This window comes from Caloenas nicobarica, chromosome 1 (genome assembly GCF_036013445.1).
Source record: "Caloenas nicobarica isolate bCalNic1 chromosome 1, bCalNic1.hap1, whole genome shotgun sequence".
Taxonomy (NCBI): Eukaryota; Metazoa; Chordata; class Aves; order Columbiformes; family Columbidae; genus Caloenas; species Caloenas nicobarica.
The window spans coordinates 25,550,511-25,562,983 of NC_088245.1; the positions used below are offsets into that span (position 1 = coordinate 25,550,511).

The 12,473-nt window shown below is 36.5% G+C and overlaps 1 protein-coding gene across 3 annotated transcripts in view; it reads left to right on the forward strand.

The window, feature by feature from the left end:
- Positions 1-12,473, forward strand: part of FAM3C (FAM3 metabolism regulating signaling molecule C) — a 29,987-nt gene that overhangs the window by 15,264 nt on the left and 2,250 nt on the right. For all 3 annotated transcript variants that reach the window (XM_065658320.1, XM_065658319.1, XM_065658318.1), the window contains 6 exons: positions 2,262-2,366; positions 3,612-3,641; positions 4,028-4,151; positions 8,737-8,795; positions 10,188-10,238; positions 10,693-10,777. In XM_065658320.1, the coding sequence (XP_065514392.1) occupies positions 2,262-2,366; positions 3,612-3,641; positions 4,028-4,151; positions 8,737-8,795; positions 10,188-10,238; positions 10,693-10,777 (454 nt within the window). The remainder of the gene's footprint in view (positions 1-2,261; positions 2,367-3,611; positions 3,642-4,027; positions 4,152-8,736; positions 8,796-10,187; positions 10,239-10,692; positions 10,778-12,473) is intronic.

The following is a 12,473-nucleotide window of genomic DNA, read 5'->3' on the forward strand; positions in this document are numbered from 1 at the left end:
AAATCCTTTTCATAGAGGTAAGTTACTGTAGTACAGGGTTTGAGAATCTTGATTTTACTGGATAGAAGGGGTAGTGGTTGTAAAGATAGATATTTGCCAATATAACAGTACAAAAAATATTATTTTAGATGCCTCCTTGCAGTAGAATAGCCTGTGTGGCAATTGAACAGTTTTGAGTTTCTGATGCATTGCACTTTGATCAATAGTTGTGGTGTTATGTTGCAGAAGGAGTAACTGTTGGCTCTTCTAGGAGAGAATGACACCTTTTCCAAGAGAGCTGCACATCAGCTTTCTTAATGCATGAAATTAGTCCTGATTTTTGTCACTACTTCTGAAGTTGTTAACCTCAATATATATACCTGGGAGCAACCTGCTAAAGTAAATCTGATAAAGAACTGTAAAATGCTGCAATTTTTATAGGATGGCTAAATCACCTGGAAATCACCTGAACCTCATTTTTTTTTCTTTCATCTAACTGTTTTTGTTGCTACAACCCACAGACAAGATGCAGCAGTTCCTATAGAATGTTCAACTTGTAGCCAACAGGCTGTGTGTGGTTCAAGTGCTAAAAGAATTTTCTAGATTTCTCTCTCCCTTAAGGGGGAGCACTCACAGTTCAGCTGAAGGGCTCAGGATATAGAGTGGAGGGGGTGGTCAGTTCTCAGACCACATTCTCGTTCATCTTGCCTCCCATCTACTGAAACAACTTGCTCTCCAAGTGCCACTTGCTAGACGACACATTCCAAAATCTGATACCATCTTCCCTTTTTAAGCAATGTTGCTTTGAGAACCTTTTCTCTACTTCTTAATGAATGTTCAGATCATCTGTTTTCTCTAGTGCTTACATGTGGTTCAACTCCTCTTGAGTGGAATAATCTTTGGAGTTCCAGTGTAGTATTTTTCAGTTAAGTTTGCATCTTACATAGTATGTATGTGCTCACACACATGAAAAGGGAAAACAAGAGAGGAAGACCAAGCCACAAGCAAACAAACAAGTTGTGTCTCTTTCTGCATCTTTATTTTTTTGTTCTCTCCCCTTATATTTGTTTAGCCTTTTGGAAGGATTGATTAATGTCTCTCATCCTTCTGAAGGCTGAGTAATCTGTCTATTTTAAGGCTTTCTGAACAGCGCGGTCTGAGATCTGCAGTACATAAGTTTGTATTTTTTCCGAAGGATTTATTTGCCTGGTAATCTAAGAAACAGAAGAATGCTGTAGGGTTGCTTCTTCCAAACAGTTTGACCTACTGGCATGAGACAGGAAGGCAGGATGTGGATCAGATGCCTCCTCACCCAACTTCTGCTCTCAGTTGGTCTTTTACAATAAGCTAAGAGTGGAGTATTCTGTAAAAATCTACTTAAAATTATGCCGAAAAAAGGTGGAGTTCATGGCAGTAACACACAAACCTGAATTTTCATCTCAGAGGTAAATTGCTGTGGTTGTGTGCTTCCAGCTCTGCTCCCAGGAGGTAGCTTGACTGCTCAGCGCTGGGAAAAGTTAGCCTTGTAAAACTTCCGACCTGCATGAGGCTTTGACATATTAATACAGGGAGGGAAGCATCACTGGTCTTTATTACTTTTTAAATAAGCTTTTTTGAGCCTTCAAACTTGCTTTTTGAAGGTCAGCAATTTAAATTTGTTGAAAATGAGGTGAGGAGGCTTTAATTTTTTTTGGTTGGTTGGGTTTTTTAATGTTATGCTCAGACCTGACTGACCAAAGCAGCCATGCTACACTATGTGGACAGATCACTAATCACTCAGTCGAGGCCATATGTTAAAATAGAGGTAGCTCAATTTGAAGGGGGGAAAAAAAAGTATTTGTGAACAGTGAAGAAGCAAGTACACATGGATAAGAACAGGGAAGTGGAATAGGGGGAGGTGGGAGTTTCCCTTTGGAACAGCAGCCAGTCAGATCAGCTTAGTTAATTTTGTTAAGCTGGATTTCCATGGTAAAGTCTGTGGTTTCTCCTAGCTGCTGAGCTGAGTTGGTGTGCTGTGGTGTCAGACAAGCATGAAGCTGGAGCGAGCCGAGAGCAGGGTATATTGTGTTTGGTACAGCAACCCGATGGACTGGCTCAGCTGCATCCTACATCATAATGTCTATTTCTTGCAGATGACTTCTGCTTAGTGAGCCCACAAATGATCATCTTGTTTATGAGTTCCCCTTAATGTAATCTGATACACATTTCTCTTGTCGATAATTTTGATGAACTTAATATTATCATTTGCAGTTTTTTTGACACTTTTTTCTGCTTCCGAATAGGCGCTGCAAAGTTCGTAGTAGTCGTAGCGATATTTTTGTTGACGTTTTATGTCATATCTCAAGTGTTTGAAATAAAAATGGATGCAAACTTAGGACACATATTTGGTAAGTGATGATTTTGTTTTCTCCAGACAACTATTAATATTCACTTGAGCCCTGATCAGGAATATCATATTCATTTTGCTTTAAGCTTGACTTGGGGTCTTACACTTAAGAATTCTGTGGCTTTTTAATGTGTGTACCTGTTATTTTTTAATATATATTATACATACATAATATATAATGTGTGTATTAAGTTATTTTTCTGTATGAAATATTTAACCTACTGTCTTGATCAGTTTGATTGTTTTGCCTGCCAGGTATGCATAGTTTTACCTGCTTTTTCTGTTTATTGGTACTTACAGTCTTAGTCTGGAATTGTAGACTAATTGACCTGAATGATGTTTCTGTAAATCTGTACTCTGCCTTTCTGCTGCTTAAGCAATTCAGAATTTATGTTTTGGGTGGGCTTTTTTGCTTGCACAGGTACACTACCGTGTACAATTGAAGGTGCAGTAATCAAAACATCTTGGATGTGCCCAAGTTCTACACAGAAAAAAATTAACAGCTGAGGTGACTTAAAATCCAGAGTGTATGTTTTGAACCAACTTGGTCTTTAAAGGAGCTTTTCATTTAAAAACAAAAGCAAAACCAACCAACCAAAACCCAAACAAAAAAAACCAAACAAACAACAACAACAATTTTAGGTACATGAGTAAGGTTCACATTATTTAACTCCATATTACTACATTGTGAGCTGATATCCAAACCAGTCACCAGAGGCCTCTTTAGTCATCATTAAAGAGACACAGGTGTCATTAAGTATTACAGATGTATTGTGGATTATTACAGATGTATTGTGGGTATGTGCATGACGAGGTCACGTGTGTCTCTTCCCATCCTGAGAAAGGGAGTCAGGTGTTTTTGACCCAACCATTCATGAGTTGCAGGCTCCCAGCATTAGGTGAGACCAACACCATCCTGGGGAAGCCGTAAGAAGGGAATTCATTTCACTTTAGTGCCCACACCTCCACATATCCCTGATGGTTTTGTATCTCTGTGGATTTTTGTGTTACTTGGAGAGTCATAAATTAAGGCAGTGCTTCTAGATTGGGTCCTCGATCACTCTCATTTTTCTGTTGTGTAAAGGTTAATGTTTTATATTGGACCATAATGTTCAGATGTATTTGATACTTCATTTCAACCAGCCCATTTTTATAGGGATACAGAAGAGTTTTTAATTTATAAGATACTTTATAACAGATTACACTTCAATAGTAACATCTTGTAAAACTTCCTTTTGCATTTTAGCCAGATCAGCACTGGATGCAGCTGCACGCTGTGAGTGTTCATATGCATGTGTTACTGCTGTGACTTCCTTTGGCTAATAACGGAAAGAATGTTGAATTTTCATAGTTAAGAAAGTCTTAATTACACTTTAAATGCAACCAGAAACTAATTTTCCTCTTTTCTTGATTTTACTAAACTTCTGGTAAAGTCTGTTTTTTGCCAGTATTTCACTTGTAGATTTGTCTTGTGGCTTTTGAGGACAGTGCTAGAGGAAGCAGGGGGGAACCTAGATTATATTAAGCTCCTATGAAACTGCTGATGAGATTCCGTTTGTCTCTGCTCTTTTCCTTGAATTCCTTCAGAAAACTAACTGATGTTTCTCTGTTAGTTTACCTGTGGTGTTGTCTCTAAAATCCTGGTTTATTTCCTTTTGAAAGCTACAAAACCTCCGAGATACAAATGTGGGATCTCTAAAGCTTGTCCTGAAAAGCATTTTGCATTCAAGATGGCAAGTGGAGCAGCAAATGTAGTTGGACCTAAAATTTGTGTAGAAGATAATGTGTAAGTATTTCTGCCTGTTGTCTCTAATTATCTCTTTATTAGATGCTTCACACACAAAATCAGTAATTTAAGTGATTCTTTGTAGGTTTTGTTTTGCCAGTGGTTTGACAACATGAAAAAAATAGATTGCATTATAACTTAATCTCTAATGAAGCACGCTTAGTACTCCGCAGTACATGCAGAAATGTATCTATTTTAATACATACAAGACAGTTTAGACTTTATTTCAGGTTTAGAGACTTAAAGATCAGTCAGACTTTGTCAAGTCAGACGCAGACTTGCCTCCAAGTAACTTGTTGTTGTGCCTCTAATAGTATTAATAATTCAGTGAACAATTGTATTTTTAATTCATTACTCTTGATACTTGTAAGTCAATGTTATAAGCTAAAATAGTACTGTGGAACTGTCTTTTGCAAGTCATCTTTTAAGCTATTTCCATAGTACCAATGTCAAAATGTATTTTCCACTTTTCTTTAAAGGATGACTTCAAAAAGGGAAAAATAATATTTTAACGATCAGTAGCTATTTAATTGTGCTGATTGTACCTTAAGTTAGTAAAATTAAAATAATTATGAAATGAGGAAAGGAACTGCTTGAAATGCGGTTTAAATCCTGTATTTCTGATAACTGTATTTTTAACATAGTATTATCAATAATACTGTGCCTGGTGTATTTAACTGAATACCTTTCAGTAATCCCCATAATGCGAGCATTAATATTCATTTTTAGATTCTTTGTTTCTGTGCTCTCAGATTGTTCCTTCTCACTGTCACTCAGTGTGCAGCTTCATTTAACGTAATCTATCCACATTTTTACATGTCACCTGTTGGGAAAGACATGCTGTTTGCATTGTTGGAAGGATATTTTTTTAATATCAGTCACACTTACAAGCCTCTGCCTTCAATTTGCATTTAAACTACTCTACTCCAGTTGATCTGTTTCTCAGCCCACGCTATGTTAGTACAGAGTGGTTCAGGTAGCACGTACAGCAGTTAGTGCCAAGGAGTAAATGTCAACTTTGCTGTGAATGTGACCTCATCTAATATAGTAAATAGGATAATTAATCTGTAAGAGAATAAAAAGTGTTGGTTTACATTTTCCATCACTTTATTCTCTAAACTTAATCTCTAAGGTCAGTCTGTAAGATCTTATATGGTCTTAAAGAGAAAGCTGTATTTTTAGCACTAAGTCCAGCAATTAAGATGTAGCAAAATTGAAATGGGAGCTTTTTTCCCTGACAACTAAACATGTGGAGCTTCTTCACTTTGTGTTGTCAGTAGAAACACAAGTACCATTCACATTTCAAGCTGTTCTTCTGCGAGGCTGACTTAGATCAAGCTTGCGTGGGAGTGTGTTTGCCGTGGAGCATCACGGTGTAGTCGGGGAGCACGTGCAAAGCGAGTGAGAGTTCACCGTTGGCACGTACTAATTACAGGCTGCTAACAAATGTTCTGCTTTCCATTCTTATCATTGATGTACTTTGTGACCCTGGACAGTCTTATCTAATCTCTCTGCTTGGTCTTTTTGTTGGTGTTACAAAATAAGCCACCTTGTCATTCTGGTTAACTAGGAAGAAATTGTTCCTGTTAAGAAGAATAAATAAATAAATAAATAAAAATCCTCTACTAGGTATTTCACTGCAGGAAGTGATGTAAGGAAAGTAGTTGCTGGCAAGAAATCTTTTAATAGTAGTGCACAGCTTTTGGAGTCTTTAGTACAGTTTCCCATGGCAAAAACCTTTCAGAATTCCTTCTGAGGAGGACTTGTAATGTCTGTTTAAAGGTCTGCCAGAAAATTTGGTTAATTTTATATGATCTCCTGCTTTGCTCATAAGACATTTTGATTTCTCTTTTAAAAACTCCCAAAATTTGATTATAAATTGTTGGAAGAATTCTAAAACTGATGAACAGCTGCCCTCATGTGATAAGACTGTCACATTACAGCCCGTGGCGTCTGTGACTTAGTGCATAAGCTGTCTCAAGTGTGTAAAGTAGCATCTCAGAGCTGTGAAATAACTTATTTCTTCTTCAGTAGCTTTTTTTTTTTCTTTTTTTAGTGATATTCTGTGAACTCACTCCTGCAAAATATTTTTTTCTGATTACTTTGTATTCTTCTTCATACTTCCAGGACAAGGAAGCAAGGACAAGTTTTCATAATGCTTCACAATGATATTTCCAGTGTACTTTTTTTGCTGTGTAGTAATAAACATAAGGATATCACTTGGTTTATGAGAGCACTAAAGGTGCTGATATAATTCAGAATGCATTCAATTTCTTAATTTTTCTTTTTAATTATGTAGAGGTTCTTGTGTGAAATAGTAATTCTTCTGTATAGAAGTTCAGTTATAGCCTTGTTCTCCTATATTGGAAGGACATAATCCAAATTAGAAAAAACATACCGTAGTCATCATCAAAATATTAAATATTGTAGTTGCTACTTCATGGGCTTTTTAGAAGAAGGAACAATATTGCTCTTCTTCTTTACCAGCAACTTCTCCATGCAATTTTACTTCTTCTGTTAAGAAGGCAGTCACATGTTTGTGCTGCATAACCTTATAGGAGAATGTTGCACTACATTCCTTTAATAACTAGTACTTTTTGTGTTTGTATTTTCAGGATTTTTTGTTATATGAAATTCATTATAACTTTCATTATGTATGTGTGGATTTTCAGTGTCTAGTCACCCCAGGACTGGGTATTTTTGACTGGCACTTATTTACAGAAAAATTTGCGGTTAAAGTAAAAGGAAGCTTTTATTGCTAAATTAAATGTCCACTACATTTTATGTGAGCGAAGGCATGCATTCAGATCTTCACTGGGTTTTTTAATCTATATTTTCAGAGTTTATTTGCCATGTTTCTGTTGCTTAGAATAGATACTTGGATGTGACCTGAAAATCACGTGGTCAGAGAAGAAATGATCCTCCAGTGGCTAAAATGTTTCTGGAGTTCCCTGCTAACCAGAACTGGATTGTGTATTTCAGCAGAAAATTGCAGGTTTTCTGTTTCAGAAGTTATTGAATTAGAGTTTTAATTTGAATCAGAATATTTGGCAGATTGTATAACTTAGGACTAATAGAAGAATATGGACTCTTTCATCTCTGATTACTGTTTCTTTAAAATCAAAGTCACTGTACCAAGAGTTACCATTAACCAGTAGCCTTTTGTAGGCTCTCTGAACTAATACTGAGTCTGTTCCTGATATTGGGCATTCATCTAAAATTTGGCTTCATCCTGGGTGCAAAAGACGGCATCAGGGAAGATTTTTTTTCATACTTCCATGATAGACCATTTCTTTTTTGTAGTCCGTCACTAGTGAGTTTGCATGAGAAAGCTGATATCGCAGGTGTGTGTGTGAGGATCTGGTCCTTCCCAAATGTTGCTTAGAACAGGTGTTCCGATACAACCTGAAAATCGTATGATCACAGAAAAAATGTAAACAAACATAACAGGATCATACATACACATCTGCAGCCCCTTCCTATGGCAAGCTAGGAAGGTTAGAGAAATCCTGATTCGGATGGAATTAAAGCATCTGTTAGAGTGTGTTTGTAATTAATGAGATATGTGCACCCCTATGCTTATGCTGAGGTGATTTCTTCAATCTCAGCTGAAGACTACTTTATCTTGATTTATGCAGTTGTTTCAAGCCTTACTCCTATTTCTCCTTGTGCGTGTTAACCCTTCTATTCCTAGTTTCAAAATGTTAATGCTGGGATATTTGGGGCCTGGAGGCAGGTGAGAGGTCTTTGACACAGTGCCGTTGAAGAGGGGTGGAGAGGTCTAGAAGCTTCTTCTCACCGGAGGGGTTCACCTCCACGGCCCAGGGCAGCACAGCAGCCAGCTCAGTCTTGACGTTCCCATTAGCTCTTCACAGCTCTGAAGGGCTTCCATTTCACAGCACTTCTCTTCTTCCCACTCTGAGTTTGACCAGGTGATTGCTGCTGTAGACTGTGATGGTTTTGTTGGGATGTGTAGCTGTATTCCAAGATTACATTCAACTTTTCTTTAAAGTCCCATCAGTGCGTTAACTATTTTTCTTGGTTCTATGTTTCCTGTTCTAGGTACAAGTAGCTAACTGCTTTGTCTTGTTTCTTAGTGTGATGCTGCAATATTCATTTTAAATGCTTCTGTTTGATTAACTTTTAAACTCATTAACAGATTTTTGTTCATCATATGCTTACAAAATAGCTTAAAATGTTGGTTACATGATGGTACTGAGCTCCTCAAATTATTATTTGTTTCAGGCTCTTTAACTGCAAGGAATTTCCTTAAACACATTAACAGCACTTTGTTTGTCACAATTTTAGTATACACACATACTGGGAGACCAAGATGACTAAAGTGATAAAATGATCAAATGAAATTGATAGAGCTGGGGTTATTTGATCTATTATTGTTGTCAATTTGATGGTGCTGTAAGAGCACGCAGATTAGTTCAAGGAGGTTTTGCTTCATTTAAGTACTCAGGAGCATGTGGTCTTTCAACCATGTATCTCTTACAATTTGATCCTATTTAAAAACCAGAAATATTTCACATCAGAAAATCATCCCATTAAAAATAAAACTGGTTTTTTTTTTTTTCAGTTTAATGAGTGGAGTTAAAAATAACGTTGGCAGAGGAATAAATGTGGCCTTGGTCAATGGTAAGTGACATTTTAAGTGAGCAGATTGTCTTCATTTCCAAATTGTTTCTGAAATTTAAGGTGAAATACGAAGGGATGGAGAAAGTCAAGCAGGAGGAAGAAAGGAAGTATTCAGCATATCGATACTGATATAATGTCAGATATTGGCACTTACACTCCATTGTTAGCAGAAAAACTCCATGCATTTTTTTTTTCTAAAGATGTATGGAAAAAATAGTAATGTGGAGTACTGTGGTGACTATCTGTGTAATACATCAGATAAGTTTTAGTGCACATATAAAATGGAAAAAGGCATGAGATGCATGCTACTTCATTGGACTTTGCGTGTTGCCACCACTAATAAAACTCTGTAGACTAAATTCTTCTGTTGCTCTCTTTCACTGAAAACTTACTTAACACTTCTGTTACTACGTGGAAAGACCAGCTCATTATTTCCTAGCTTGAAATCAGTATATTTGATTAGTCTGTATCTATAGATCATCCCTAAATGCGTCATGTTATGTAACTGTGTTCAGGATTCAGAACTGTCATTAAAACCAAACAAATTTACCTGCGTGTCACCCTGAAAGCTGAACTGAGTGTCAGTACTGGCGTTTGTCCTCAGTGTGTAGGAAGCAGTTCCTTGTAGCACAGAGACAGCACTTTGTCATTTTGCTGTAATATAAATTAATGTTATTTTTGGATTGTACTCAGATTTAAGTCATCTAAAGTATGACTCGAACAATACTTGACTAATCGTCTTTTACCCTCCTAAATTGTCTCAATCTGTTCAAAACCAAAATACCTACCTTTCTATTACATAGCTGCCAGTCTTTCTCCCTGCCTTCCAACCTTTAAATGAATATATGAATTAAAAATAAAACTACCTTCCATGAGGTACTGCTTTTGTAGAAAGCATAGTTAAAAAAGGTGCTAACAAGATTACTGTATTGTCCATTTTCTTCTGTTTGTTCTGGATGTTTAAATTGACTAAGAATTTCCAGTCTGTAGCAAAATACGCAATGTAATTTTAGTCTTTCTTACTTTCCATGTGGCACTAAAGGCAACCTATAGCTATACTATCTATTTGTGCAAAAACAACTTAAAAAGGCAAATACATGAAGTGAATTCCCTTTATTGGTTTTAGAGTCTGTGGGCTCTTGTTTTGTTAAGCAAAAAAAAGTTTGCATCTTCTCTGTTTTTTTTCCTCTTACCTTTTCCTGCACCTTTTCACAAACTACTGTGCTGTTTAGGAAGCAATCTTCATGAAGGATTAGAGTTACTATAGTAATGGATTCATACAGTGTCTTCTGCAGCACTTTCTGTGAAAGAGTCATTAAGAGAAGTTCAGCATGTTGTCTGTAATATGACTTTGGCTATATTTGATTAAGCCAAATATTTCTTTTTCTGCAGGTAAAACAGGAGAAACATTAGACACTAAATTCTTTGACATGTGGGGAGGAGGTAGGTACGATTACCTTAGCTAGTTAGAGAAAAACAACTACCTGTTTGTTTGTTTTTTCCCTTCTCCAGACTCCATGAGCTGTGGTGGTTTAAGGTGCTTCATTTCTGCTTTCATAATTGTGAGGAGAGTACAACTTTAAAGAAACACAAATAGTTGAGGTGGGAGGGAATGGGATAGCTCATCAAACACACTTGTTCTCTTGAGTAGTTCCAACTAGTGGTTACTTTTTTACACAGTATGGATGAAACTCTGTAAAATGAGAGAGTTCTCTCAGATGCATTTTATCTTTCTCCAACTTAGCATCATTTTATAAACTTGTATGTACACTTACAAATACTCCTAAAAATGAATAGCTTTGCAGGAAGGCATGACAGGTGTTTAAAAATGGAATGGTTGCTTGTTATTAAACAGGTTTGTGTTTTCTTTTTTCTTTTTTTAAAAATTTTTTTACAGATGTGGCACCATTTATTGAATTTCTGAAGTCCATCCCAGATGGAACAATAGTGTTCATGGGAACATACGATGATGGTGCAACCAAGTATGTCATTGACTTACACAGTAAATATTGCTTAAACTTTTAAATGCTGTTTTGTACCAGAAAAAATGCATTCTTTTTTACACACTCACTTCTGATAAAGTTCTTTTCTTCCAGGATGATGGATTTGAAACGATGCTTTCAGTTTATTGGTTTTATAATGCTGCTGTGATTCAAGACAACAAAGATCAAATTAAAGCTAAGCAGGTGTAATGGGTTCTGCATGTAATTACACAGAGGACTATTAGGTGTATACTTTTGTGATCCTAACAGCAGAGAAACAATAAATCAGGTATTAAATTAGACTGTTTAGCAGCAGTATCCCAAGTGTTGTTTGGAAATCTGAAAAGGCTAAAGATTAATACTTGACTAATTAGCACTTGCTATATCAGTACACATAGCTGGATTTTTTGCCCCTCTGAGAAAAGATGTTAATGCAACAAGAAGACAGTGAGGACATATGGTCAGTCCAACGAACCCCTTACCCATAGCTATGAAGAATAGATTTGGATGTCAGGCATTGTACTTTTTTTAAACAATACCCTTATCCTCCCTGGTTCCTGAAGACCCTGTAGGTTTCTAGCTCTCTCTTAAAATTTGTCCCCATCTGTTCGTGGGTTTTTTGTTTTTGTTTTTTGGGTTTTGTTTGGTTTTGGTTGTTTGTGTGGTTTTTGTTGTTTGTTTGTTTTTAATGTATTTTCCCAAGGATATCTGTCTTTTTGGAGATGCACTGGTTTTCCTATTGCTGATAGTTCATTCTGTCTTATGCTAGTAAATTCAGATATGTCCAGACATAGGAACATGACTGTGAGAACCTACCCTGGTGGAAATGGGTCTGTTCTACCCAGCACTTTTCTTGGATCAGCTCTAAGATAGAGTTTGGTGGTTACAGGGACGCAGAGACCATTCCCAACAGGCCTTGCCTGTATCCTTCCTTTTGAAGTCTGAGGTTGCTCATGTGTGCCCCGTACTTGTAGGCCTCAGTGTTTGGAGCTGTTCCACCCTAAAGCTTATTAAAGTAGCAATAGCCTAAGAGGTTTTAGTTCTCTTTAAGCATTATCTTCCAACCTTCCCAGCATTACTGTACAATTTGTATTGTAATCTACTCCTCACTTAAGTCATCGGGTCCAAAGGATTGCTTTTAATAGTGAAAATTAAGATTTTTTTTTTTTCCTTTTCCTCTGTTGTTTTAATAATATTTGACTTTTTTCTTATGTGTTCTTGGTCTCTTTTGGTTCAATTTGTTATCCACTGCTTGTGTGTATTTTTGATATAGGAGCAACTTTCCTGTGACTACGTCCTGACGTTGTAGTGTGCTATATTTGCAGTAAATAGTTAAGTGTCCATACATCGACTGCTTTTAGGAGAAGAAAGCAATTTAATGTTTCTTTATGCCAAGGCTGGATCTTCTGTCTGTTGTTCTGTTCTTGGTTTGTTACTTTTTCCTCTCTCTGCTGTTTTTCATTTCTTCTTTGATATTTTAAATAAGTACAGTTAGTTTGTTTCAATAATCATGTCACAGCTGACGTTTTTGAAAGTTTGTATGTAGATATCAGCTGAACAAGAAGGTGAATTAGACCCATTTGTGCTGACAGCCAGAAACTTCTGTTTATTAGTGATATTACATAATTAGTGAAAACCTTACTACTCGTGGTTGATGATAGTTATAAATTGCAGTTCTTGAAAACAATTAAAATTG